Consider the following 27464-nt stretch of genomic DNA (forward strand, 5'->3'; position numbering starts at 1 on the left):
GTTTTGTTTGTCTCAGCTCCACTTAATTCCAAATGCAAAGAAAGAAAGAAGGAATTTTACTCTAAATATCCTGTAATTAAATTTGAAATAACCTAATGGAGCTGTCATTATGCACTTCAATTATTTATTTATTTTAGATAAAAAGGGAAAAAGATCCAACTGATGCAGCTTTTAGACAGTTAGTTGGATTGTCTTTTGATTATTCATCATTTTCCTCCATAAAGTTCATATGACTGTGATCAGTGGTTTGAGGGGGAAATTACAAAAAACCTTTGATGATTAAAAGATTTGTTCTTTCTACATGATAGGGATCTAAAGTAATCCATTCAAGCAATTATGGGCATCCCTGAACCCCACAGTGAGCAGCCCTATAGAAGAAGACTCCATGACAAGCTGCACTAACATCAGTCTCCACTGCGCGCAAGTTGGTTTATGAATTATTGACAACTACACAGAGCCAAAAAGTTCATGCGATCCACTGTCCTGTGTGTCACCGGGCTACCCGGCTGCTGCGTGCTTACAAACAGTCAGAAGATAAAAACAACAACAAACAAACAGTGTGTAAGTCAGTGGGATGATCACCAGCTACACTATTCACCTCCTGCTCAAAACATTTATTCCCTCCTTGTGTTTGCACACTTGACATCCAGCCTGCAAGTATCAATTAGATAACAAACCAGGTGGAATGTAAGCCGTAGCTTTGAAAGTATTGCTGCAAACTGGATTAAGATGATGAGGGTATAGTGGACACCAGTAAACCCTTTAATCCACTATGTGAAGACAGGAAGCTGGAGACTGAGCAGAGGAGGGGCATTTCCTGTCCAGGAACCCCACAGAGGAATGCTGCCTGCCTGCTTCAATTCACCTCCACTTTGTTTGTTTCCAAGATGCACGATGCCAAGTTTACTGAACCACAACAAATCATTGACCTCTCAATGCAACAACCAAGGCTATTCGTCTTTGTTTGTATCTATTACTGAAGCTGCAAGAGAGAAAAGACAGAAAACAATTCTCAGAAATTACTTATTGTTATCATTAAATCAATCAGAATATAATCACAGCTCTAATGCAAATAAATTACTTTTGGATTGGACATGACACACCAATGTATGCGAGATGTATCTGATGCATACGAACAACTTTAAATCATTATTATCATGCTTTGTTGCAACTTGCATCACGGTGGAGTGAAAAGGGTTCCCTGGTAGATCAGAACACACCGTTGTACATGCCAAGTCTGTAATCACGTGCATGATTCTGCAAGTTCACTACTCCGAAAAACACACTGGGAAAACTGTATGACCTCTGGAGGAATACTAAAGAGGGAGTGAACACGCTCACGTCCAGTTACAATCGCCACATCACATGTTAACCTCCACCACTTCGTACTTTCATGTGTTTTGATAATCATCCAGAACTTGGAGGATATCTACATATTCATTTTTCAGTGGAACCCTTACTAAGCTCTGCAAAAGTATAGATGCAATACCGAAAAACTGAGAGTTTGGCTAGTTTTACCCATAAGATTTAGTTAATGCATCTATGGAACCAGGATCAAACCAATAACACCCCAATTCTGGTGAATTACTTTTAAAATAGTCCGTGTTGTGGGTCAATATTGTATATTTAGGTTTTTTCCAACAAAAAAGTATGCTAGTATGCACGGTTACGTCTCGTGAAAGTTTATTTTTTCTTGAGGCTCATTCTCAACTTGCTTTTACAGAAAAATGTGGCGGCTGCAGGCTGAGAAAATGACACAAAAATGGAGGAAAGGTGCAAAAAAGCATAATAATACAGTTAGAGACTATTCATAACATTCATTATACTTTCAAAAAGTTCCCAAGCCTCAAACTAACCTGTGCAAAGAATACAAAAGGTATAATGCTGCAGCTGAATGAATATAGTAGGTTAGTGCTCTGCATGCCACTGTGAATACATTTTGTTCTCGCTCAGCCTGAACACAAGAGACAGCCATAAAATTTACAACTCTGCATGTTACACTTTTAAAGAGAGCTATAGGCTTGTGGTGTAAGTTATGTGCAATGATATGCCAGGACAGTAGGGGGCTGTCTAGGCGGGGACTTCCTACACTATATGTTGCAATGCATTCTGGGTAATGTAAATGTTTGGTGTGCTGGAATAAAGGGAAGCCATAGAAAACCTGTCTGGTCCTCCATTGATCTTATCTAAGGAACCCAACACGACATGGTGTCAGAAGTGGGATCGTGGTGGGCATCAGAGACAGCGCACTCTCGCAAAGAATGCAGATGGAGAGTAGACTGGACTTGGCGAAAGCCATCAACATGGTCAGGCAAGCAGAGGACATTAAAAGGCAACAGACGGATATTCGAGGGGACAGAGCGACAGTGGACGCAGTCCGCAGCAATAAAGACAAAGAAAAAAAAATGCCAGCTTGGAAAAGCAAACGCCCAGCTACGCAGGCCAAGGACAGGCGCTACACACCGGCAGCAGGGCAGTCATGCCAGAGATGTGGTAAGACACCAGCTCATGCCAGTTTCAACTGCCCCGCAAAGAATGCAGAGTGTCATAAATGCGGGAAACGTGGACATTACAGTAAAGTGTGTAGGTCTAACAAGTGTGTGAGTGCGGTGGCTGAGGACACAGAGGAGGACATTTTCCTTGGCATAGTAGACGCAGGCAAACAGGCATGGACAGTAGACGTGAAGATCAGAGACACTCAAGTGCATTTTAAAATAGACACTGGGGCTGATGTCACCGTCATACCCGAGCGGGTGTACAAACAGATATGTGGGGGGGCATCCAGCAGCCTAGCACCGGGCAACAAAGCACTGTTTGGGCCCGGGCATAAGCCATTGTCTGTACTTGGGGTGGCCAGAGAAGTACTGTACTGCGGTGACAAGCACACCACAGAGGACATGTACGTGATTAAAAACCTGACCACAGCTCTGCTGAGCCGTCTTGCATCAGTCAACCTCAGGCTGGTAGCAAGGATAGACAGTATTGACATGGACTCAGTAAAGCAGACTTATCCGAAGCTGTGTGATGGGCTGGGACTAGTACAACAGCCATACACCATTAAGCTCAAACCTGACGCCAAGCCTGTGTCTCTGAAAGTGCCACGACGTGTCCCACTACCTCTGATGGGAAAAGTAAAGCAGGAGCTCCAGCGCATGGAGCAGCTCGGAGTCATCAGCCGGATTGAGGAACCAACCGAGTGGTGCTCCGGCATGGTGGTGGCACCAAAGAAGGCTAAAGACGAGGTCAGGATCTGCGTCGACCTCTCTCCACTGAATGAAGCTGTACGGCGGGAAAAGTTCATCCTCCCGTCAGTGGACCAGACTCTAGGCATGCTCTCAGGGGCAAAGTTCTTCTCAAAGATAGATGCCAACATGGGGTTCTGGCAAATCCCACTGACTAAAGACTGTGCCCACTATACAACATTTATCACCCCATTCGGACGCTACTTTTACAACCGCCTTCCATTTGGCATCTCGTCAGCGCCAGAACACTTCCAGAACCGGATGGTGAAGGTGACAGAGGGGCTGGAAGGAGTCGTCTGCCACATGGATGATGTGCTCATATGGGGGTCCACGCAGGCTGAGCATGACGCCCGCGTGCATGCAGTTCTGGAAAAGGCACAAGAGGCAGGCATCACTCTGAACACAGCCAAGTGTGTATTCAACCAGACAACGGTGAAGTTCCTCGGCTACATCATATCGCCAGAGGGAGTCCGGCCGGACCCAGATAAGACATGCGCCATGCAAGAGATGGATCCGCCACAGAACATCAGCGAGCTCAGGAGCTTCCTGGGCATGGTAAACCAGCTAGGTAAATTCTTGCCAAACCTAGCTGAAAAAGACAAAGCGCTAAGGGACTTGCTATCAAAAAAGAACCAGTGGTACTGGGGCTCAGAGCAAAGCCAAGCATTCAACGTTCTCAAAAAAGAGCTGTCGTCCACCCCGGTGCTGCAGTTGTACGACCCGAACAAGAACCTGAAAATCTCTGCCGACGCCTCATCATACGGTCTAGGTGGGGTTCTTCTTCAGGAGTATCAGGGCACCTGGGCGCCGGTGGCATACGCATCCAGAGCACTCACGAGCACGGAGCAGAGGTACGCTCAGGTGGAGAAGGAAGCGCTGGCCCTGACCTGGGCATGTGAAAGGTTCAGCAACTTCATCATCGGCCTTCACTTTGAGCTGGAGACCGACCACAAACCCCTCGTGAGCCTGCTAGGTGGACAGGCACTGGACACACTCCCACCTAGAATACAAAGATTCAGGATGAGACTCATGCGATACAGGTACACCATCACACACGTTCCAGGGAAGAGCCTCACGGCTGCAGACACACTCTCCCGTGCTCCGCTGAAATCAGGTGGAGTCACAGACGGCGATGGCCTGATGGAAGAGACAAACATTTATGTGGACTACGTGCTGTCAAACGTGCCAGCGAGCGAGGCCTACCTGTCAGAGCTGCGCAAACAGCTGAGCGCAGACAGCATCTGTTCGGAGGTGATGAGACACTGTGCAGAGGGCTGGCCAGATCGCAGCAGACTGGACACTCTGGTGAGGCCCTACTGGGCTGAAAGAGCCGTACTCAGCACACACAATGGACTGTTATTGCGGGGGACTAGACTAGTAATCCCCTCAGTGATGAGGAACAGTGTGCTAGAGAAGTTACACGACGGGCACCAGGGAATAGTCAAGTGTCGCGAGCGGGCCAAACAATCAGTGTGGTGGCCAGGCCTCAGTAGCCAGATCGGAGAGCTGGTGCTGAAATGTGTTGCGTGTGTCAAGGAACGGAACAACGCAGCCGAGCCTCTCATGCCTACCAGGCTGCCGGACAGACCATGGCAGAAGGTAGGGGCCGACCTGTTTACATTAAAGAACACTAAGTATTTAATGGTTGTGGATTATTTCTCCAGGTACATTGAGATTGCCCAGCTGAGCCCGACTAGGTGTGCTGATGTCATCGTGCACCTCAAGTCCATGTTTGCCAGGCATGGCATACCAGAGACTTTCATCACAGACAATGGGCCACAGTTTTCAGGTGCCCAGATGTCAGCATTTGCAGCGGAGTACGAGTTCGAGCATGTGACGAGCAGCCCGAGATATCCTCAAAGCAACGGCGAGGCCGAGCGTGCCGTCCAAACCATCAAAAACCTGCTGAAGAAGGCGTCCGATCCATACCGTGCACTGCTGGCCTACAGGAGCACTCCCCTGAGTAACGGCTTCAGTCCAGCCCAGCTGCTTATGGGCCGGAGGCTGCGCACCACAGTACCTTCGTTTCCTGCAGTGCTCGAGCCAGCCATCCCAGATCTTCGAGCAGTACAGAGCAGGGAGGAGGAGAGGAGGCGGATGGACGCAAACAACTACAATCACAGACACAGGGTGAGAAATCTCCCTCAACTGTCCCCGGGAGATCGCGTGTGGGTCACTGACACCAAAACACCAGGTACTGTAACATCCACGCACGAGACACCCAGATCCTACCTGGTCAGCGGGCCTCAGGGCAGTATCAGGAGGAATCGTCGCCACCTTGTGCCTATGGCCAAAGACAACAGCAGCACGACACAGGGGCAAGCAGCTGAGGAAGACCTGCAGGACACTGCCCATGACACTGTTGCTGTGTCCACAGAGGGGTCACAACGCTCCCCTCCAATTATTCGAACCAGGTCAGGAAGACCTGTCATTAAGCCAGAGAGACTGAACTTGTGAAACATGTGAAAAAAAAAAAAAAAAAAAAAGAGATGTACTATGTTATGTTGAAGAAACAAAGTTATGTGAAAAAAAAGGGAAATGCTGTATGTTGTTATTATGTTGATTTTCAGATTTTCATTTTATGGGTTAAGCAGGACCAAATTTATGTGTGACTAATATGGTGAAATATTCTTGTTTGGTGAATTTTGGTAGCAGCAAACTCAAGTATAACTGTTAGAATAACTAAGTTTAATGTTGTGGTAAAACAGTTCTCAGAAGGGGAGATGTGGTGTAAGTTATGTGCAATGATATGCCAGGACAGTAGGGGGCTGTCTAGGCGGGGACTTCCTACACTATATGTTGCAATGCATTCTGGGTAATGTAAATGTTTGGTGTGCTGGAATAAAGGGAAGCCATAGAAAACCTGTCTGGTCCTCCATTGATCTTATCTAAGGAACCCAACACGACAGGCTTACATAACATCCTCAGCCTTTTTCCTAACCAGAGATGGCAGCAACTGAGGAGACTGGCTTTTAAGACCGCACAGCGGTGCCACTGGTCACCAGTAGACTCAATGGAACCGACATCGTAATGAGGTTTTGTCATTATCCTTTTAAGAAAATGTAGCATGGTTTCATGGGATATCAAACAAAGCTGGTATTATAGGTTATTTCATTTTCCCCTTAAGCGTCATAGGAAGTGGATTTGTGCACATGGATTGTGCATTTAAATTTAAAATGTTTGTTTCTCAGACTTGATTGATAGAATCACCCGTTCGGATTATTTTAATTTTAACACAAGGAGTTAACGTACTTCTGAAACATTCCAGGACGTGTTTCCACAGTCAGGGTCACTCGCTTCAGTTTATTGTTTAACTATTGTGAAATCTTAGTTAATATCTCTCCATAAAATCTGTTACTTTTGCGTATGAAGAGACACATTTAAACATGCCCACAGCATACTGCCTTAAAAGCAGATGCCAGGATTCAGAGTTAAACGTTTCAATCAAGCTACAAATCATTAGACGGCCTTTAAAACTAAGAGAAATACAATATTATGCTTTGCATTTGAAAATAAAACAATATCAGGCATCGTACAGGATTCTTCTTTCAATATTTATCTAGTTATAATGTACAATTTTACGCTTCACTGTCAAGATGCTGAAAAACTTTTGTCGTTTAGTGAAAATTAAATCAACAAAAAAATAAGCAAACGTTTTAAAATGTTCAGCAACTGTTGATACAACAATTTTAAGGCCAATATTTATTTTAGTTACAGATATGACAAATAGGGGCATTAAAAATGGGAAAAATAGGAACAGTTGGCTAGAAATCAGTGACATTGCACGTGAGCGCTCCTAACGTGATGGAAAATTGACTCATTGTTGATTTTAAATAGTACATACTGCATGTTTCCTAATTTTACACATGTGCAAAGGGAGACCTATTCATAATACATCTAGCTCATGCTATTGACTAATATTTCACAAAAGCCGGGTACTGACAAGCAGACAATGTTCATAACCCTGGTCTTAAGTATTCAGCGGTCTCTTTAGATCCAGATTTTTGCAGCAGTAAGGCAATCCGTTTATCCCTATCCCATTTGTCCAGAGCAATTACAGCAGCAGACCCCGTCAGGACACGTATCCCATCAGTCACAAGCCCCTTTCACACAGAGATTCCGCAATATTGGTGTAAAGAAGTCCTGCCAATACGCCGCCTTTGTTGGTTCACACAGAACCATACAACGCCGGCATAACGCCGCTCCCGTCTGTAAATTCACACAGCATGCCGGCGTTCCGCAATCAGAGGCGTGACGACAGCGTCAGTCCGACCGTCATGTCAGCGGCATGCCGGCTGTGTCATTCACACAGACCCCGTTTCGTCTCTGTGACGGCTCTGTGACTACCTCCGCTGCCGGCTTATTGGTGGGGCCACTTGGCCCCCCCATTCCGCCTCCGTGACTTTCACACAGAACAGCGAGGCGGCTTAAAGGCGCAACGTTCCCGCCTCGAACTGGCTGTGTGAAAGGGGCTACAGACTTGTCTTTGCATGTTTTTCCCGTCACCGTACACACACCAGGGACTTCAAACAGCCAACTGCAACAGTTGGAAGAGCGTATCTAAGCTTGAACTGAGCATGGAGCTGAGGTATAAACCTCACCGGCTCTCATGTGAGGGGGGCTTGCACCGTGTGGATTATAGTCAAACACATTACTGTGGAGCCTAATGCAACTCTCATCCACATGAGCCTGCTGCTCCACTGCTGCCCATTTATTTGGCTAACAGGAAGACAACAAATGGATTACATAATTCATGTGACTCCATTTGTTTTCTGATTCAACCAGGAGATGGAGCGTAATAGTGACAGTACAGTGACCAAACCCTCCAGTTCCTGCAGTGAAAGTTTAAAAGGGGGGGATTTATATATTAATAGGTAAATACAAGTATTTCCAAACAGTCTGTGCAAGAAATTAGGGGTGGGTCCTCACGATACGATACGCATCACGATACTTGAGCCACGATACGATACAAATTGCGATATCCCGATTATGCGATATATCCCGATATATCGCGATATTCTACATAATTCACCGAAAAATGTAAAAATGCATTACACATCTTAAAATCCAAGTTGTATGTACATCAGATGATAGTGATAATGCATTGGACAGACTGAGTCAAAACAATGTAATTCAAACTTTCCATTTTAATTATGCAACATATTTGCATGAAAAAACACACTGAAACACAATGAAAAGTGCAGTGTGTGCATTATTCTTAGATACAAAATACTCAAAATAAAAATGTAGTGTCTCACCCACACTGAAATCACAAAATAAAGTGCAGCTACTTGCCACTGACTTAAAGTGACAAAAATAAAATGCAGTGTCTCACCCACACTGAAATCACAAAATAAAGTGCAGCTAGGGGTGGGCAAAAATATTGATACGGCAATATATCGCGATACATACATTGAATATCGATATCGTATCGGGAGACTATGTATCGCGATATATTGCCGTATCAATATTTTTGCTCACCCCTACAAGAAATTGAGTTATTTTTACATGTGCTGAATCAAAAATCTGATGTTTTTGCACATCCTTAGAAAAATAACATAGGTGTGTGTGAAGATGCAGTTGCTGATTAACCTTAATATGTAATTACACTTGTATGCGGGGGGTGGTGGTGCACTTTTCAACAAAAATCTAAACTTCTATCCCAATGAATTGGTTATCACTTTCTTGTTCTCTGACGTCAGAGCTGCTTTCATTTCCCCTCCCTTTCTCGCTGGTTTGTGAAACTTAAGCCGGATGAGTAACTGCTTCGACGGAATTTTAAACCAATAGTGACAAAAGTTCACGTATTCTCACATTAAAACTGTATATAGAGGAAAGAAAGTAACGAAAGCAAATAAAGATGATTAAAAATGAAGAGTAAAAACTTACATATCGGCTGATGAGGGTCCGCAGAGTGCTGAAATCCATCCCCATCCTGCTCTTCCTCCTTCTCCCGACACTTCGTCTTGTTTCTCACTCTTTCCCTAAGCTTACTTCCCTACAGGCGCTAGCTGCTTATCATTTCTTTTCTTTTATCCATGACTCTCTCTCTCTGTCTCCCTTCTTATCTTGGTGAATAAGAAGGTTTCGGTGGTGGAGAGCCGCTCCGGAGCCTGCAGACCTGTCCTCACCTCCGGAGACCGAAACAGGCGTTACAAGTCACGGGGGAGTGTCGGCAGTTTATCACAGTTCATGCAGGCTCAGACAAGTGAGCTGCTGCTGCTCAACAAGCGGGACTAGACTGAAACCTGGCTGTCTTCTCTTGCACTGCCTCGTCCCTCCGACCGACTACTAATAATCTACTTGTCTCTCGCCGCCGGCGAAAGGAGATTTTCTTTCATGTACGTCACGCGGGGCCAGGTGGTGCTCTGGCTGAAGGTGAGCGCATGCGCTCTAGCGTTTCCAGGGTGTAATTGATTGGTCGTTTCAATTAATTATAGACTATTGATTTTTTTTTTTTTTTACTCGGGGCGAGGATGTACATCTAGTACGGAGTTTATGTTATGTTCAACTAACCTAAATGTTGTTTGTAAATGTTGTCGTAAGACAGTTGTTAAAGTTGTTACACTTGCTCTCACATTTAAAAGTAATTATATTTAAAATCACATAGAAAATATAAAATGCTAGTATTATCTTTGTTCATCCTGGACAGGATAGGATGTGTTAGAAAACAACTTTTATAGTGCACTATGATAGCATATTTGCCCTTACTACTAACAAACGTTATAAAAACCATCTATAAGCAGAGGTCCACTTAAATGCGTTTTAATTGTATGTTGCTGTTGTTGTTATTTTTCTTCATATATATTTGTCAAATAGTAGTAGATACAAAACTAAACAATTATAAGTATAACCTTTGCACGATTAGTCCAAATTAGTTAATTGTTGGGGAGGTCAGTCAAGGCGGAACCAAAGTACGCAGCGTCATTTCAGGAAGGAAATATTTTCGTTCATTTGTCCATCCGCCGTTTCCAGGATACGCTTTTCGGCGGGTTCAGTTGAAGCGTCAGAATAAATTTCACTATTTTAATAACAACCGTTTCCTTTGCATACATACAAAATATAACCAATACTTTTTAAAAGAAAACTGAAAAATTGTCATTCTTGTTACTTTTTTTCCCCAGACCTGTTTTTATAACATGTTACATTAAACATATTATTTTATATAAGACTTGAAGTTGCTTAGTTCCCCGTTAGGTATTGAAATGGACATTAACAAAAACAAATATCTGGGGTTTTCAGAAGAGTTTATTAAAGATGCCACTTTTTTAATTTATTTCACAAAAATGCTATTTTTATGTTATGATATAAAGCTACAGTAGCACTGAACATAGTATTGATAATTTTATTAACTCTCTTTATGTTTCCTTTTGTGTTGTTGACTAAAAAAGTGAAATAAAACTAAGGAACACTGAGGGATAATTAAAAACCAGACAAATGTAGTTTGTGATTGTTTTGTGCATCCAACCATGTGAGCTTTAGATGATTGGCATTGCTGCATCACTGTTTTAAGTCTATTTATCATTTATGTTTTAAACCATCCGGGTTAGTCATTTTGGTTATTTTGTTTCCATTAGTTTTATGCGACTTTATTTGTCCATTTGGTTATTTTCAAAATATTTATTGCACATAGTTTCTGTCTTTGTAATCATTTGTGGTTATTGTTGTTTGTTTTTTTTTTTTTTTTTTTTTTTTGGTTGGTTGTTTTTCATCATACATCTTATTTTTGATTGCTTTGTCTCATTCTAACATGCATCGTGGGTTAAAGCCAGGATCCCCTGGTTCGTTGTGCCCCTGTCCTTGAGTAAGGTATGTCAGATCCGTGTCTAGCTGTTTACCCTCGCGGTGACATATTCATGCTCTTATTATGAAATAAATCTGGCGGAAGTTGGGGTTACATTTTTACTACATCGTGCTAACTTGACTCGACTTATCAAAATGGCGTTGCTCATATGGGGAGGTTGGAGTTAGTTTATATTCTTCAGTGGCATTTTACTAATAAATTGGACAACAAACTATCTGATATCCACGGACAGCATGGCGAGTCTCGATCAGAAATCACCCAATGTTCTTCTGCAGAGCCTCTGCTGCAGGATCACGGGGAAAAGCGAAGGTACATCAGTCGACGCTCGCTCACCGATCCTGATGCAAAAATCAGTCGCTTTAGTCGAAACACAGCGCAGTGATTTCTGAGCAGGTGTCACACATATTATGACTATATTACCTGAATCGTGTATGTTAACCCACACATTCGGCGTACATATTTAATATTATAACCCTCAAATAAATCAATAAGTGAACGTTTTGGGACACCGGCTAAACCAACTATTCAGCAACGGGATGCTACAAAACTGTTGAAGTTCATAGAAAACCACATATTGTCAGTTTATTAACGGTTTAACCGGATATTACATTCATAATGACCTTAATAATCAAGTATTATAATTCAGACTTGTATCAACATCATTATTGGGGCAGTATTGACTGTAGCTATTAGACAAGCGGCTCGATCATCGCAGCTCGATGCTGCACATCTCAGCATCTGCCTTTGTCATACATGTCGATGTTTGGTTTATAAAGTGGTCAGATGCTTTCTTCAGTCATCTGTGGGTTAGCTGTGATGTGCATCAATGCAGAGTCTGCAGGGCTGCTGGATGCTGTTCTGTGTGGCTAGCTGAAGGCCCTGCCAGAGACAACCACCTCTCACGAGAAAGGCAGAAAATATTCATGTGATGCTGATTTTTTTCAGTCCTGTTGACGTGACTGGGCCTTAAACACTGTGATCAAAAGTAGCAAACACATGCAGTTAGGTTACAGTGACAGAAACGTCATCTGCAGTCGTCTGGATCTAAATTCAGAGTTTTGGCTGCACAAAAAATGTGTGACCATTTTGGGTGATCTGAATTTATACTAGTATTTAATAAGTTGATTTTACATGTAAAACATACAGAAAACTCTGACACTCTTGTTTATCCTTTTAAGCTTTGTTGAAAATGCTGCTGTGACCTTTAGTCCTGAGTTACTTCAGTACTACTTTTGTTCCCAGCTGAAGTTGCCCACCAGTTCCAGTATGCGGTCCGGGTCATTGGCAGTAACTATGCCCCGACTATTGAGCGAGACGAGTTCCTGGTGTCTGAGAAGATCAAGAAAGAATGTAAGTGATATTGGACCGGAGCTATCCCAGTGTCATAACAAACTCTTAGTGCATATCTTTATACTACTGTAACAGACTGTAAGAGCTCATTTGTGTCCTTAATTCGAGATATAAAGCTTTATTTTGTCTCTCGGGTATCAGATCTGTAAGCATAAAGAGTGATATATGTTCTTTATGTGTGCAATTAAAATATATGCCGGCGCCACTTCGGGAAAGCATTGAAAACCTTTTACACCACCGCAGCAAATCCCCGTTGACTTGCATAGTAACCATGGTAACACCATTAGCGGGAAAACATTGATCTATGATGCCAACAAAACAGAAATAGCACATTGTGTTACAGTTACTTGGCTTCTATATCAATGCTTAATGCAATTTAAATTAGACCTCCTAAATAAAGTGGAATCACATGAGTTCCAGCACATGGAAGAATTTATTCCCGCAGAGCTGATGAACAGCTGTAGAAATCCCATTCGTCATGCCGCTCCAGAGTCCAGTGGTGACGGTGCATGTCAGGGACGTGAGACGCTGAACTGTAGAGGATTTCCAAGCTTCAATTTGTTTGTTTAACAGTTAGTTTTGATGCTGTTTGCAGTGCTGAAGCAGAGGAGAGAAGCAGATGCTGCTCTGTTCTCAGAGCTGCACAGAAAACTCCAGACTCAGGTTTGTGTTTGCAGAAACTATTCACACCCCCACCCGCAGTAAACAGCATATTTGTATTAAAAGAATCACTGAAACAATTGATTCATATTAAGGGCTTCAGATGAGGATTGGAAAAATAAAATCAATGTTAAACATTTATGCATCCTTATTTTTATTTGTTCATAGAGTATTGTGTTCATCTGTTTTTTATTTGGTTGTTCATTTTGTTTACTGCTCGCCAGGGTGTTCTGAAGCATCGCTGGTCTGTTCTCTACCTGCTGCTAAGCCTCTCTGAAGACCCCCGCAAACCATCCAGCAGGGTGGGAGACGCACTTTTACAATCTTGTGTACATTTTGCTGTCTGTTTTTCCATTCGTACGTCTTTTATCGGTTCAAAATCTTAGTGATTATGGTGAAGGATCTTAATTAAGTAGGGAAAACTTTCTAATAAACTATAACACTGTCCGTTTCAGCTGGGAAACTATGGTGCCCTGTTTGCCCAAGCCCTTCCCAGGGATGCCCACTCCACTCCTTTCTACTGCACCCGACCTCAGAGCCTGGCCCTGGGCTACGGCGAGAGGAGCGCCGGCCTGTCGGGAAGCGTTGGGACGAGTGGGATTTCCAGTCTCGGAGTCTACACGCTAAACGGACCCACGCCGACGCCACAGTCCCTGCTGGCCGGGTGAGTGTTCTCATTTACGCTACACTGCTTCCAGGGATTTTTGTCAAACTTTGATTGGCCCTTTTATCAAGTTTCTAACAAGTCGTGATCCTACTCCAATCCCTTTCTCGGTCACCACTTCACACTTTGATCTGAGAGGCTCATTTAATGATGTGATTTCAGTCCGTCGAAATCACCGCATTTGGATACAAGCAGCGTCAATTAGCTGCTCCACATAAACTTGGCTCTCAGCCTGGCATGTTTTAATGTTGTTTTATGAGGCATCAGAAGCCCATTTGATTCCATTTACCTTCATTAATGATGCAGAATCCTTCCCGCTGCAAATGGCCATTCAGCTGTCACGGCTCACCTTTGAGTCGTAAAAGGACGATTCCTCACCTGAAACCATTAGGCCTTCCTGACATTAATTACTCGTTATATTTGGACAAACGCAGAGGAATAAAGCCTTAATTATGCAAAGATTTGCAGGTGGCCTTTTGTGTGGAGTTTACTGTTCTGAAGTCTTGCATAAAGTCGTGATGAAAAAAGACTTCTGGGTGTGAGCTAATGTGCTTGTTTTGTTTGTCTTTTACTCTGGTGAATACATCCTCTTTTCTGATTGGGCCAATTATTTTGGATGCATTAAATCACAGTTTGGTGCATTTGTGTGTGTTTCAGTCAACCCCCCCAGTCTGCGGCTGCTCAGCCTCTGGGGTCCCGGCTGGCATGGGCTCTTCCTGTAAGCTCCTCCCCCTCCTCTGCCTTGGCCCCGCCCACCACGCGCCCACCTCTGGGGCTCTCAGCGCCGCCGTCCAGAGTGCTGCGTCCTCGCCGAGACGGCGATGCAGCCAGTGAGTGATGTTAATAAAGGCGTGCATTTCTGCATAATTGATCTTTTGAATGAATAATGAAGTAAATACTTCAGGCAATAAATATTAATATAATATTAATAGTAAATATTATGTTTTATGGACAGAAAGTTTTAACCGGCTTCAGTTTTTGGTGTCCTGGCTATCTAACCTCTAATTCTCTGCCACATTGCTCTGATCAAGCCAAGAGAGGGCAAACATGACCTCAGGGGAACAGCAATGTTTGAGACAACAGCAGAAAGAACAAATACAAAGGGCAGATGTTTATCTGTTTTAGGAGTAAAACTGTGGAACTCATTAGACAACGACCTTAAATTAGCAAACTCAATAAAAGCATACAAGATATTATTCAAAGCAAAGGATTGGACACATATATAGAAGCACAATAAGCAAACAAATAAGAATGTAAGAGTGTATAAGAATGTGTGCATGAGATGAAATGACAACCTAAATTGGTTTTGTCGGTTTCTTTAGCATCTTTTCACTTTCTGTTTTCAGAGCTATCATTATTATTATTATCATTATTATCATTACAGTTAATACAGCTATTTGTATATTTTTGTATATTCTATTATGTTAAAAGTTGGGCAAGATAAGCTTTATGCTTCAAGTCCAGGCCTTTTCGGTCAAAATAATCACAAAGTTGACCAGGGAAAAACCTGTGGATGTTTGTTATCTTGTTTCTTGATTTTTATGCTTGTGATTGACCAAAATAAATATTAACTACCTAACATTGCAGGTGAGGTGAGCGAGGCCGCGCTGGTGCGGGACATCCTGTACGTCTTCCAGGGAATTGACGGGAAGTTCATCAAGATGAACGCCCAGGAAAATTGTTACAAGACAGACAACAAGGTACACGAACCTGCACAAACACATTACATTTAGCAACCAAACAAGATGATTCCACAAGATTGAGGTCCTGTAGCTCCCCATGAGGCAGAGTTGGACGTACTGCAGGATAGACGTCATGATAAAAGACTCTTGTTGACGCACTTCAACAGATCAATGTGAAGCACTTTGGCTTCCAGCCACATCAAACTCTCGTCTTTTTTTGTTTGTCCTGTCAATTTCTTTTTACTCCCCTCTCCACCCCTTCTCTCATCGATGAGGAGGCCTTAGATGGAATATGTCTTGTATTATTTCTGCTGCACTAAACATAGTCGTGGTCAATATGCTGACACGGTCCTGATGGAGACGGGGCCACAGAGAGAGCAGGGATACATCAGTCCAGGATGGAGATATTTTGGGTCCTTTGCTTTGCAACTTGACCCGTCTGTTAAGCCCCCTGGATAAAAGGTTTTGTTAAGCAGATGAAAATGGAATGCATCATTAAATGCAAACTCCTCTCAAGCTGGAAAAGCGCTGTGGCTGCAAGGCCGTGCTCGAAACAACAACAATTTATCTCTGAGAGCAAGCGTATCAAATTGAAACTTTATTGTGGAACTAAAACTGTGGGAGCTTTTCAAAGCCATCACAAAACACTGCCTTCATACCTTGTGGATCTCACCAAGCAAACAGATCAGTCTCCCATTGGGCAAAATATAAAACAATCTATTTTCAAACCCCTTTCTGGTGCAGTCTTTAAAAAACTAGATAGTTCTGTTTCAGAAAGAACTTCTGAATCAAACAAAACAATGAAGGAGATTGAAGGAAAGGGATTTAAGAATGGTCCAAAAGATCATTTCAACCTGGAAGGATTTTGGTGAAGCATTATCTCGAAAGAAGAAACGTGATCAGATCCATTTATTTGGCGAAATTTAATTGAGTAAAATCTAACAAGAGTAAAACTCAAAACCGTTGGGACTTAAAAGCTATGTGAGCCCATAAAAAACACTTTTCAGTAACGTTAATTAAAAGAAAAAGAAGGAAAGAAAAGCATTAATTTGCTGGGGAGTGCAACGATCGGACTATGGAGCAATAGAAAAAGGTCATGTGGTTAATGAGTCCAGATTAGCCCTTTTCCCAGTGAGAAGAGCAGCATTACAAGTTAAATGATGAGTGCATGCCCAAAGCAAATGAGGCTGGGCGACTACTTGAGAACAGAGCAGGTTTCTCACAAATAGACTTCATTTTTTTCTTATTCCCTGACAGTAGAGACACGTTTCTAGATGATTGTAAAAACGGCGGTTCAGGTATCTGACTGCCCACCTCAAAGTCCAGACCTTAGCCCAGCTGAGAATATTTGGGATGTGGAGATCTTTGGGGTTTTTTTTTTTTTTTTTTTTTTTTTTTAAACCCTCAAAGCTCAGGATACTCGCCAGTTTTGCTTTGTTTTTCTGCCAAAGAATTATCATCTACTATGTATGTCCTATTATCTAGGACAGTGGTCCCCAACCCCCGGGCCGTGGTCATTTGGTACCGGGCCGCACAGAAAGAAAAAATAATTTCTGTAGCCCCGACTGATGATGGTTGACTCTCAAACTGATGGTTCACAATGTTTTTATTCCTTGGATGTAAATACACTGCAAACACATCGAAAGAGCTATAAAGGAATAAAATAAAATAGAGTTAGTCTTTTACGTTCATGTAAGTTTCATTTAACTTAAATACAGACCGACACAGCTGCTCGCTCGGCTACCGTTAACCGCAATACATGTACATGTGAGTAACCATGACAACCAAACTCAAGCTGGACATAAATACGGCATCAAATTTGCAAAGAAAACAAATCCTTATCAGCAGGTGATTTTTGTGTCAGTTAGGCACCACTTTAGCATTCTCGACACTAGTTTAGTCTTTCAGACACACTTTCTACTGCCGTTAAACATTTACTGTTAAAGTCCAAAGCGCCGGATGTTTACAAGGTATCGGTGAGACACCTTCAAAATAAAAGCACTAAATATCGGTCTCCTTAATATATGACAAATAAAATAAAAGCCTGGCTTTAAATAACGTTAATGAGACATAAAAACATAAAAACACATTTGTATAAATACTCATATTAAAAGGTAATTTACAATTTCCATTATTCTATTTTATTTTTTTGAAAATTATGTTTTATTATTATTATTATTATTGCTATAGAGAAAATACCACAGTGCCGATCTCTCGTTTTTATTAACTACACCTTTAGATTGGGCCGTGAAAATATTGTCAGACATTAAACCGGTCCGCGGTGCAGAAAAGGTTGGGGACCACTGATCTAGGATATCAAATAATGATCTATAATACGTAATGCAATGTTTGCCTCTGTAGGTGGTGGTGTGTAAGTCCCTGAGGGACACCAGCAGCAGACTGGCTGAGCTCGGCTGGCTCCACAACAAAGTCAGGAAGTACACCGACGCCAGAAGCCTGGACCGGGCCTTCGGATTGGTCGGACAGGTACAGCATTCATCATTTATGTTCATTGTATATTCTATTTGTTAGATTTTTATTTATTTCTTAATCTCCATTGATCTGAGCATCTCTCTTTCCCCTCAGAGCTTCTGCGCGTCGCTCCACCAGGAGCTGAAGGAGTACTACCGGCTGCTCTCCGTGCTCCACTCTCAGGTTGGCAGATCACAGAGAAGACTTCTGTTATCATCTACAAAAACTGACTTTATGACTTCTGCGTTTGTGTGTAGTTGCAGGTAGAGGATGAGCAGGGCGTGACCGTGTGTACGGAGAGCAGCTTGACTCTGAGGAGGCTGCTGGTCTGGATGTACGACCCCAAAGTCCGGCTCAAGACGCTGGCCGCCCTCGTCGACTACTGCCAAGGTGGGCTTGACCGCGTATCCGGGCCCTGCCCGCGTTTACAGACCGCCGCCGTGTTTCCACGCCGACTGACCGGGGGTCCATACCTGCTTGCGTTTCAGGTCGGAAGGGCGGGGAGCTGGCTTCGGCCGTTCACGCCTACGGGAAGACGGGGGATCCTCAGATGAGAGCGCTGGTTCAGCACATCCTCAGCCTGGTGTCGCACCCCATCCTCAACTTCCTGTACAGATGGATTTATGACGGAGAGTTGGAGGATACCTACCACGAGGTACTACGACACACACACCTGATAACTCCGGTTCTAAACATCCCAAATGTATCCAGAGCCTCCTTGAGCTCCTTTTTAAAGAAAAAGTCATTAAGAGTTTACTGCTCGTTTCTGGAACATTGTTCTTGTTAACTGCTCTGACGTTTGACCCCAATGAAAAAGAACATTAGTGAGAGGAGGAGGAGGAGGGGGGAGAGAGAGAGAGAAATAAAGAAAGAGAGGAGAGACAGGCCAGCCTCTTAAATGAGAACTGATGAGAGGAGTGTAATGGAGACCGGGGTGATGGATGCGTCTCCTTTACCTCCCCCTGCCCTTTCTCTCTTTCTGTTCCGCTCACGCAGAACTTACGAGTTCAGCTCCAAATGTTACGTTGCACTCGACTGGATGCAGCAGCGGTGCAGAAGAAAGTAAAACTAAACACACATGGGTGGCACAGCACTTTGTGTGTGATATCACTCAGATCAATAGTATTTTTTTTAAAGTCATGCCTTTAAACTGCTTCTTTTTTAGGTTTAGGTAGAGGTAAAAATGTGATCTAAAAGAAAAAGCCAGCTGAGATGTTTGTTTATATTTCGTCACACATGAACTGAGCAGTATTCAGCCTCCTGAAGTTACAATCTACTCACTGGACTCGGGTAAATAGATAATCGAAGTGAATGTGCCAGAGTATGAAAATGTCCATCTATACACCCATTTGTTCACTGTCTGACCTTTAAATCTTAGATAACGACACATCAGATCCCAATCAATCCAAGGAAAGGCCGTCTGCTGCGTAGATGGCATGTTAAGTGATTCCACGGTCAGATAAAAGAGTTTTATAGTGGGTGTGGTCCCGGTGGGGTTGTCACACATCCCATTAGTCCGTTTGGTCCTAAATCTCTGCTTTTAAAAGTTTTCTGAACTCCTGAGGGGTTCCCCGGGGGAATTATCCACTAAAACTTATTTTTCTGCAAATTAATTTGAAAAACTCTCTTTGATTTAAGTGTTGAAAATGATGAGTCTCTGTTTGTACATGCGTGTAGTTCTTTGTAGCATCAGATCCCAACGTGAAGACCGACCGTCTGTGGCACGACAAGTACTCCCTCAGGAAGTCCATGATCCCGTCCTTCATCACCATGGACCAGGCTCGCAAGGTACGTCCCTCCAGACGGCTTAATCCACCGCCACCGAGCAGGCTAACGCACTTAACCAAAACCACTTAATACCAGTAAACTGTTAAGTTCCTCCACAGAAACTGACCCTCATCCTCTCCTGTCTCTGTAGGTTCTACTGATCGGCAAGTCCATTAACTTCCTGCATCAGGTTTGTCACGACAGAACGCCACCGGGCAAAATCACACCGGCGTCCAAACCTGCAGACGCTCCTAAAGATGGTAAATATATTATAACCTCATAAAGAAACTATTTCATCACATTTTTAATATGAATTTGATCTCACATTGAGACATAACCATCAGGGGCGCTTCTATCCTTTTTGGTGCCCTGGGCAAAACCTCCCATTTACCCCCCCTTCCCACCACCCAAGGATATATATACGACTAGCCACTAGGGATGGGCGGTATGGACTAAAACATTTATCACGATCATTTCTGGCATTTATCCCGATAACGATAAAAATGACGATAAAAAAAATACCAATTCAACTCCACCTTTGTAACTATAAATCTATCACCACATTGAGTCTTTGGAGCCCCCAAAACACTGCTCTAAAAGATACTAAATGCTACTAAACTACACCAATTAAATTTAATTGATAAAAACCAATTAAATGAGTTACACCTGTACTGCAAAACTGTAATGACTCAGATCCTCCATGTTTGTTACACAAACACGTATCAACGGGAATTGATCTTTCTTTCTTTCTTTCTTTCTTTCTTTCTTTCTTTCTTTCTTTCTTTCTTTCTTTCTGGCTCATTTCTTTCTTTCTTTCTTCTTGGCTCATTTCTTTCTTTCTTTCTTTCTTTCTGGCTCATTTCTTTCTTTCTTCTTGGCTCCTTTCTTTCTGGCTCATTTCTTTCTTTCTTTCTTTCTGGCTCATTTCTTTCTTTCTTTCTTTCTGGCTCATTTCTTTCTTTCAGGCTCATATCCTTCCTTCCTTCCTTCCTTCCTTCCTTCCTTCCTTCCTTCCTTCCTTCCTTCCTTCCTTCCTTCCTTCCTTCACGTACATTGTGCGTGGATTTAACGCAGAACCATAAATCCGTCTTTACACAAAAATTAACGAGAATTTATCGTTTTTACCACGAGATGACAAATTCTTACCGTGGGGAATTTTTTGGACGGTATATCGTGAACGGTAAAATATCACCCATTCCTACTAGCCACTGTATTAGATAAAATAGTGCATAAAATAACTCTCCTGTTGTCCGTGCCCTGATGTCGTCCATACTCTCATCTCTCGACATTGGTATGTCATGTCAGACATACTAAGACATTACAGGCCAATCTTTTGTCTTTGTGCGCCCTTGTTGTGTTGATGTTATTTTATTGACATAAGCTCATGGAATAGCAGCGATCAATGCACTTACCGCTCACCGGCCTTGTCCTCTCTTTTTGACTGTAGACCAAAGACGTATACTTAGCCATATTTTATTGATTCAGTCTCGAGGTCTTCGCGGGGCCTGTTTGATCTGTAGCTTCTATTGTTTGAGCTGAGAGGCATCGAAGACCTTCAGTGTCACTTGAGCTCTCTTTTCCATTTTCGGTAGTACTTTAAAACTAAAGTTGTCAGTATGAGCTTCTGAAACCTCTTTTTTTTCTGCGTCCTCGTAGCTGCTGAGCTGCTGTCCGACCTGGAAGGAGCGTTTCAGGAGAAAATCGACGCGGCTTACTTCGACACCAGCAAATACCTGCTGGACGTTCTCAACCGCAACTACCTGTTGCTGGAGCACCTGCAGGCCATGAGGAGATACCTGCTGCTGGGCCAGGGAGACTTCATCAGACACCTCATGGACCTGCTAAAGTTAGAACGATTCCAAACACGCACTGTTCAACACATCCCAGTCGGGCATCGTTACAATCAGATCGCTTATACTGTGGTTTTTCTTCATTCCAGGCCTGAGTTGGTCCGTCCTGCTACCACTTTATACCAACACAACCTGACCGGTATCTTGGAGACGGCGGTCAGAGCCACCAACGCCCAGTATGACAACGCAGAGATCCTGAAGAGGCTGGATGTGCGGCTGCTGGAGGTTTGAACACCCATCCCTTTAACCTCCATCTGCACAACCGAATTATTAGTCCCTTTGCTCCACTGTAGTGTTGTTTCTGTCAGCCTGTTTCAACTTTAGTTTTAGTCTGTGGGTCAAACTATCATTTGAGTTTTTATTCGTTTTAGTCACGTTCATACTCCTTTTAGTCGTGTCAGGTTTTCGTCGTCTAAAAGTCTGAGCATTTTAGTTTTTTAGTCAGAATTGTCCAGGACCATTTTAGTCTAGTTATAGTCAAAGATTGTATTTAGCCAAACCCATTTTACAATTCAAACAAGGTAATCTTATTATTATATTATTGTTACCTTATAGACTCAAGAATACATTAATTCCAGATACAGAAGACTCTAATTTGAGTTTACAACATATTTCTTTTTCCGCGTTTCTCCCCATCTTTTTCTTTTTCGACGACACATTGGGTTTTCTTTTCCACGTCTATGTAGGAAAGTGTATCCAAAGATCGTCTCTTCTTCTTCTCCCAGTCCCAGAGAAGATACCCGTGTTTCTCTATTTAACTTTGTTTTTAATTGACGTGAACCTTGAGCTCTGCGTTAACGGCATCAGCCTCTAACCTGCAGCTGCATCTTCTGGATCTGATTCCCCCCTGCAGCGACTGGGATTGAGGACTAACGTCACCCAGCAGAACTAAACCAGAGAAACTACTGAAAACATGGACATTAAGGATCTTTGTTAAAACATTTCGTCTCGTTTTGGTCAATGAAAATGAAGACACATTTTAGCAGAGTTTTTATTTTGTAATCTACATTTTAGTCTCGTCGTTATTTGTCTAAGATATCGCATTATATATTTAATTATCGTTATCGTCACATGACCAGCATTTTCGTTGCGTCTCGTTTTCTTCAGGTGATAAAGGTTTGCTGACGGCGATATTTAATCATAATTTTCGAAAGCGTTGACGAAAGCAACTTTTACTCCACTGTTCCTCAGTCTGTTTTCTGTTTCCTGCAGGTGTCACCCGGGGATACAGGCTGGGATGTTTTTAGCCTCGATTACCACGTCGATGGACCCATTGCAACGGTAAAAAAGAAAGAGAAAAAGAAACACTTTCTGGTGCATAATTCTGCGCCGTTGAAAACTTGTCCTTCTATCGCTCTTGTGTGCATCAGGTATTTACGAGGGAGTGTATGGGCCACTACCTGCGTGTGTTTAATTTCCTGTGGAGGGCAAAGCGGATGGAGTACACGCTGACGGACATCTGGAAGGGACAGATGTGCAACGCCAAGCTGCTCAAAACCATGCCTGGTACATAAACGCACTCGTGCATAAAGCTCAGCTTTAACTTACTTTGCCGTTGTTTGTTTTGCTTTTATTTAAATCGATTTATCTATGTAGTTGTAGTGCAAGCAAAATAAAATGTTAGTGCTTTTACTGGCAGTCTGAAGCAACCTCACCTGTCCTTGTGCTTTTTACCCTCCAGAGCTGTCGGGGGTGCTGCATCAGTGTCACATCCTGGCCTCCGAGATGGTCCACTTCATCCACCAAATGCAGTACTACATCACCTTTGAGGTCAGGCCATTAGCTCTGCTATCACGGGCTGTAAAACATCAGCAGAAAGTAGCAATTACAGAAAGAGGCGGTCTACTTTGTGACTGTGTATGCAACGTTGCACGACTCTGATTTACGCACTTGCTGACTGACCAGTAGGGGGCGATAACTCGCACATCAATTCAGAAAGCATTTATTATAGCAACATGTATTTTAAAATGAAATGAGAAGTAGAAATGAGGAATGTAACTCCAGCTTTACTCTCAAATGCTGCTTGTGTGTGTTTAGGTGCTGGAGTGCTCGTGGGATGAGCTGTGGAACAAAGTTCAACAGGCTCAGGATCTGGACCACATAATCGCTGCACACGACGTCTTCCTGGACAGCGTCATCTCCAGATGTCTGCTGGACAACAACAGCAGGGTAACGTGCAGCTTTTTTTATTGCTCGTTTGTTTATATTATTTGTAGTGCTGTCAAAGCGATTAAACATTTTTTGCGATTAATGAATTAAGATCTGTAATTAATTAATTAATTGAATGAATCTCTTTTTTAATCTCACCTAAAAGATACTGAGAAAAGCCCTCAACTTGAGGTGTTTTCCTTTAAATTCATTACATTATTGTGGCAGATTAAAAGATTGATGTATAACAACAAATAAAGTGGCTTTATAAAGTTTTTTTTTTAAGCCAATCAGTGTCCACTTCAAGGTGTGACAGACCGTTGTTTTCCACCCACAACTCAACAGCACAAGAAGTAAAAATAAAAAAAAAAAATAGAAAACAGCACAAGAAGCCCACAGCACAAACACAGATTTCAAAATAAAGGCAACTCGCAAACAGAAAAAGTAATGTTAAGAAATAGATTAAGCGATTAAAAAAACATAACGTGCTAAATAGGCCTGTAATTAATTAATCGCAATTAATGAGCTAATTTGACACCCCTAATTATTTGATATTTTTCCACTCCAGCTTTTACACATCTCCGCTTTCATTTGTCATGTCCAGTCTCTTCTGAACCAGTTACGGGCCATATTTGACCAGATCATCGAGTTCCAGAGCGCGCAGGACTCGCTGTACCGCTCGGCTCTGGAGGAGCTTGCTCTCCGGCTGCAGTACGAGGAGAGGAAGCAGCAGAAGGCGGAGGAGGTACGGAGGGGGGAGGTGGTTTCTGGGCTGCAGATTAATTAAATACAAAGGGAAGCATGACGGTATCGCTCTGTGCCGATCCAGGGTCAGTGGGGAGTGACGGCCGAGCAGGAGGCCGAGGAGAAGCGGAGAGTCCAAGAGTTTCAGGACACCATACCAAAGATGCGGTCCCAGCTCCGAATACTCACCCACTTCTACCAGGTATCTCTCGGTGCACTTTCTGAGCTTTCATTCACTTTAATTCCTTCTTGAAATGCTCAAACATCCTCTGTTTCTCCCCCCTCCCTCCCTCAGAGCATAGTCCAGCAGTTCCTGGTGCTGCTGATGACCAGTCCAGACGAAAGCTTGCGCTTCCTCAGTTTCAGACTGGACTTCAACGAGCACTACAGGTCAGCTCCTAAAAGCACAACATCCCCAATGGAGCAATTCACACGTCAATATCTCATTGATTACCGTCTAAAACACCATTTGCTGTTCTCTGAACTGAACTCCTGCTTTTAGACACATTTGATATCCAGTAGTCAAACAGAGTCTAAACCTAAAATCAGTGGGAGCCAATAAATCCACTGAAATGTGTTTTGTAACGTCAAGAATATTTTCCCTTTTTTTTTTTGTTTTTATAACAAACGAAGCGAGGAGCCAGGAGCCAGGTGAGGTTGAAAGGCTCGTAGAGCAAACATTGTACAATAAATAGTGCTGTAAAGTAGAAACTGCACCCCAGAGCCAGTCTAAATAGTATTTTGGTTGTTTATTAGGGAAGTTGTGAAGCAAAGCCTGTCTGACAACACCTTGTTTATGGTAAATATTAAGAAACGATTGGTACGACTGTGTCCACAGAGCCCGAGAGCCAAGACTGCGCGCCTCTCTCGGCACCACCAGAGGGCGACGGCCGTCGAACATGTGACATAACGACGACGACGGCGCTGACCAACGACGCGTCCGATCAGAGCACGGGGTGTGACCTCACACAGACGGGCCGAGCGGGAGATGATGTCATGCCTTGGAGGAGCGAGAGAGCGAGAGAGCGAGCCGGCACCGCTCTGGTGTCGCAGCAACGGCAGTCGCCAAGTGGTGACATCACAAAAGAGGGGGAAGAAAGAAAAAGAAAAAAAAAGGTCCAAGACTTTCAAAGCTTTGCAGACTAAGCAAACCCTGAAATGGGCGAAGAGTTGTGGGGACGCGTGAGTGTGGGGCGCCATCAGACGCCACTGTCGGGCTGAGCTCTCCGAGTCACACAGGGCCACCGTACTTGGCATGCCTTATTAATGAAAAGTAAAGAACTTTGTTGTGTCAGAGTGGTTGCCAAATACTCCCAAAACATAAAATGTTTGTACATAGAATTTATGCAAAAATGTGTGTAAGTGCCCCGCTACACATCCGCCCCCCTTGAGGATTTCCACCGTCTCACTAGGGTTTGACTGATATTCTTTTGAATTCTGTTTTTGCAGACATTATTTAAAGGATCAGTCTTATTATCTTAGTTCTAAATCTGAACGGCGAGTATTAGCGAACACCTATATATCAGTCTAACCCCGGATCTCCGCTCATTCCTGCTGAATATTCAGGGTGTTCTTAGTTTCAGGTCCACTTGATCACAATCATACAAGAGGTTTTACACGACACGAAGGCTCAGACGGAACTAGATCACAAAAAAGCCAGCTTTCAAGGTCACTTAGTTTGTATTTTATCCTAGTTTTCCTTCCTTCCCCAGTTAGGTTACTTGTCTTAACGCGAGGCAGATCATGTAAACAATCGCCACAACCATAACAACCTCACTTTTCGTCACTGCATAAACCACAGGACCTGCAAGTGCTCAGATGTTCGAAGTGTAAATATTTCTACAGGAAAAAAGTCCATGTTTAAATGATTATTTGTCACAAATGTTTACATGGGCCGTTTATTTTCTGAAGCGAGACTATTCTGACCGTATGGAGAAGAAAAGTGTATTTAGGCGAGCTTTGCTACATGTGTATGTAAGATGAAAGTATTTAAGATGACTGTGTTCAGGCTCGTGGTATTTCAGGATGGAAATATAGCATTTATTCATTTTAAAAGCTCAGACAGAAAGGTCTTCCTGTTCTGCTCCGTGTGAGATCATTAGAGCCCTTTTGAATGTAGTCGCAACTCTTTGCTGTACTATGAATTCAAGCATCAAGCAGCAGCTAAACATTTAATATATATAATTGTGGGGAAATTGATGCTTTCTTCTTTTTTTTTAAAAGGAATATTTTCCCATTGCCACATGTAGTCCAATCCATCCTATCGTTGGTGAAACTGTCGGTGCTGCATCCGGTCCGTTGGCCGCCCAAACTGCTTTCTGACAATGAGTTTTCATGCGTGGAAAAACACGAACGGCTGTGAAAAACCGAGCTGAACCCGGGTCGACACCTGTGCACTGTCTCTACTCGACATTGTATAGCACATGCTGTATAGACAAAACCTGATTCTTTAATAAAATCTTTGTTGTTGTTTTTTAAATGGGTCTCCGTTATTTCACTTCCGTATTTGTGGGTTTTTTTTGCAGTTCTGACTTTGGATTTAATTCGCTTGGCCTCCTGGTATTGATTTGGAGGTAATAATTCACCCATCTGCTTCCAAAAAGCTTTGTCATCCATCAACCTGGAGTCGTGAATGAGACTAAACTATAAAACGTCTTTTTTGTGCCTGTGTTGATAGAAAGTGACTCGTTCCATTGACAATTTTCCAACCAAACAACTGCAGATCAAGTCTGGGTTTATACTTTCTGACAAATTAAGCTTGATTGTATTACAAAGAGAAGGATTTTGCTGGAAGAACCATATCGAAAGCTCATCATTTCATTTAATAACTGATGAAGGAGAATGGAATCGCCGAAACATGTCAGATATTTAAAAAAACCTAAAAAAAAATTCTTTTCTGACAAAAAGAATAAGCAAATTAAATTGTAAGCTCATCATTTGCTTTTTTTTTTTAGGCTGAACTTTGCAAAAATGAACCACTAGAGGGAGGAACAGGCTCTCTTTTCCAGCTTCCACCATCACGCTGTCCCATCGTGGTTTAATACACATCCAGGATGCATCAAAATTCACGTCAGTGTTCTG

At 42.9% G+C, this 27464-nt stretch overlaps 2 protein-coding genes across 9 annotated transcripts in view; one reads left to right on the top strand and one right to left on the bottom strand.

Annotated features, from left to right (window-relative positions):
- The window catches only part of atp11a (ATPase phospholipid transporting 11A), a 49872-nt gene extending 40348 nt beyond the window's left edge, over nt 1-9524 (bottom strand). For all 7 annotated transcript variants that reach the window (XM_061716130.1, XM_061716131.1, XM_061716133.1 and 4 more), the window contains exon 1: nt 9132-9524. In XM_061716130.1, the coding sequence (XP_061572114.1) occupies nt 9132-9176 (45 nt within the window). In that variant the 5' untranslated portion in view covers nt 9177-9524. The remainder of the gene's footprint in view (nt 1-9131) is intronic.
- A 1649-nt stretch (nt 9525-11173) lies between these two features.
- Nucleotides 11174-26826, top strand: tubgcp3 (tubulin gamma complex component 3). Of its 2 annotated transcripts, none has more exons than XM_061715629.1 (23): nt 11174-11355; nt 12289-12396; nt 12992-13059; nt 13281-13358; nt 13512-13720; nt 14378-14550; nt 15308-15420; nt 17764-17889; nt 17989-18057; nt 18132-18264; nt 18363-18529; nt 19552-19662; nt 19793-19901; nt 21298-21487; nt 21581-21716; nt 22704-22772; nt 22862-22997; nt 23173-23261; nt 23529-23660; nt 24244-24384; nt 24469-24585; nt 24679-24773; nt 25222-26826. In XM_061715629.1, the coding sequence occupies exons 1-23, from the start codon at nt 11280-11282 to the stop codon at nt 25286-25288; spliced, it is 2712 nt and encodes a 903-aa protein (XP_061571613.1). In that variant the 5' UTR covers nt 11174-11279; the 3' UTR covers nt 25289-26826. The 2 variants fall into 2 exon arrangements, with proteins under 2 accessions (XP_061571613.1, XP_061571614.1); XM_061715630.1 differs by lacking the exon at nt 25222-26826 and adding an exon at nt 25017-25156.
- Nucleotides 26827-27464: the final 638 nt, after the last annotated feature.

Source organism: Cololabis saira, chromosome 24 (genome assembly GCF_033807715.1).
Source record: "Cololabis saira isolate AMF1-May2022 chromosome 24, fColSai1.1, whole genome shotgun sequence".
Taxonomy (NCBI): domain Eukaryota; kingdom Metazoa; phylum Chordata; class Actinopteri; order Beloniformes; family Belonidae; genus Cololabis; species Cololabis saira.

Bases quoted from the DNA above. Each gene is read 5' to 3' on its own strand.
- tubgcp3 (XM_061715629.1), top strand. From the start codon at position 11,280: ATGGCGAGTCTCGATCAGAAATCACCCAATGTTCTTCTGCAGAGCCTC. The intron at 13,721-14,377 runs GTGAGTGTTCTC...TGTGTGTTTCAG, and splicing joins CCACAGTCCCTGCTGGCCGG to TCAACCCCCCCAGTCTGCGG. The intron at 21,717-22,703 runs GTTTGAACACCC...TGTTTCCTGCAG, and splicing joins TGGATGTGCGGCTGCTGGAG to GTGTCACCCGGGGATACAGG.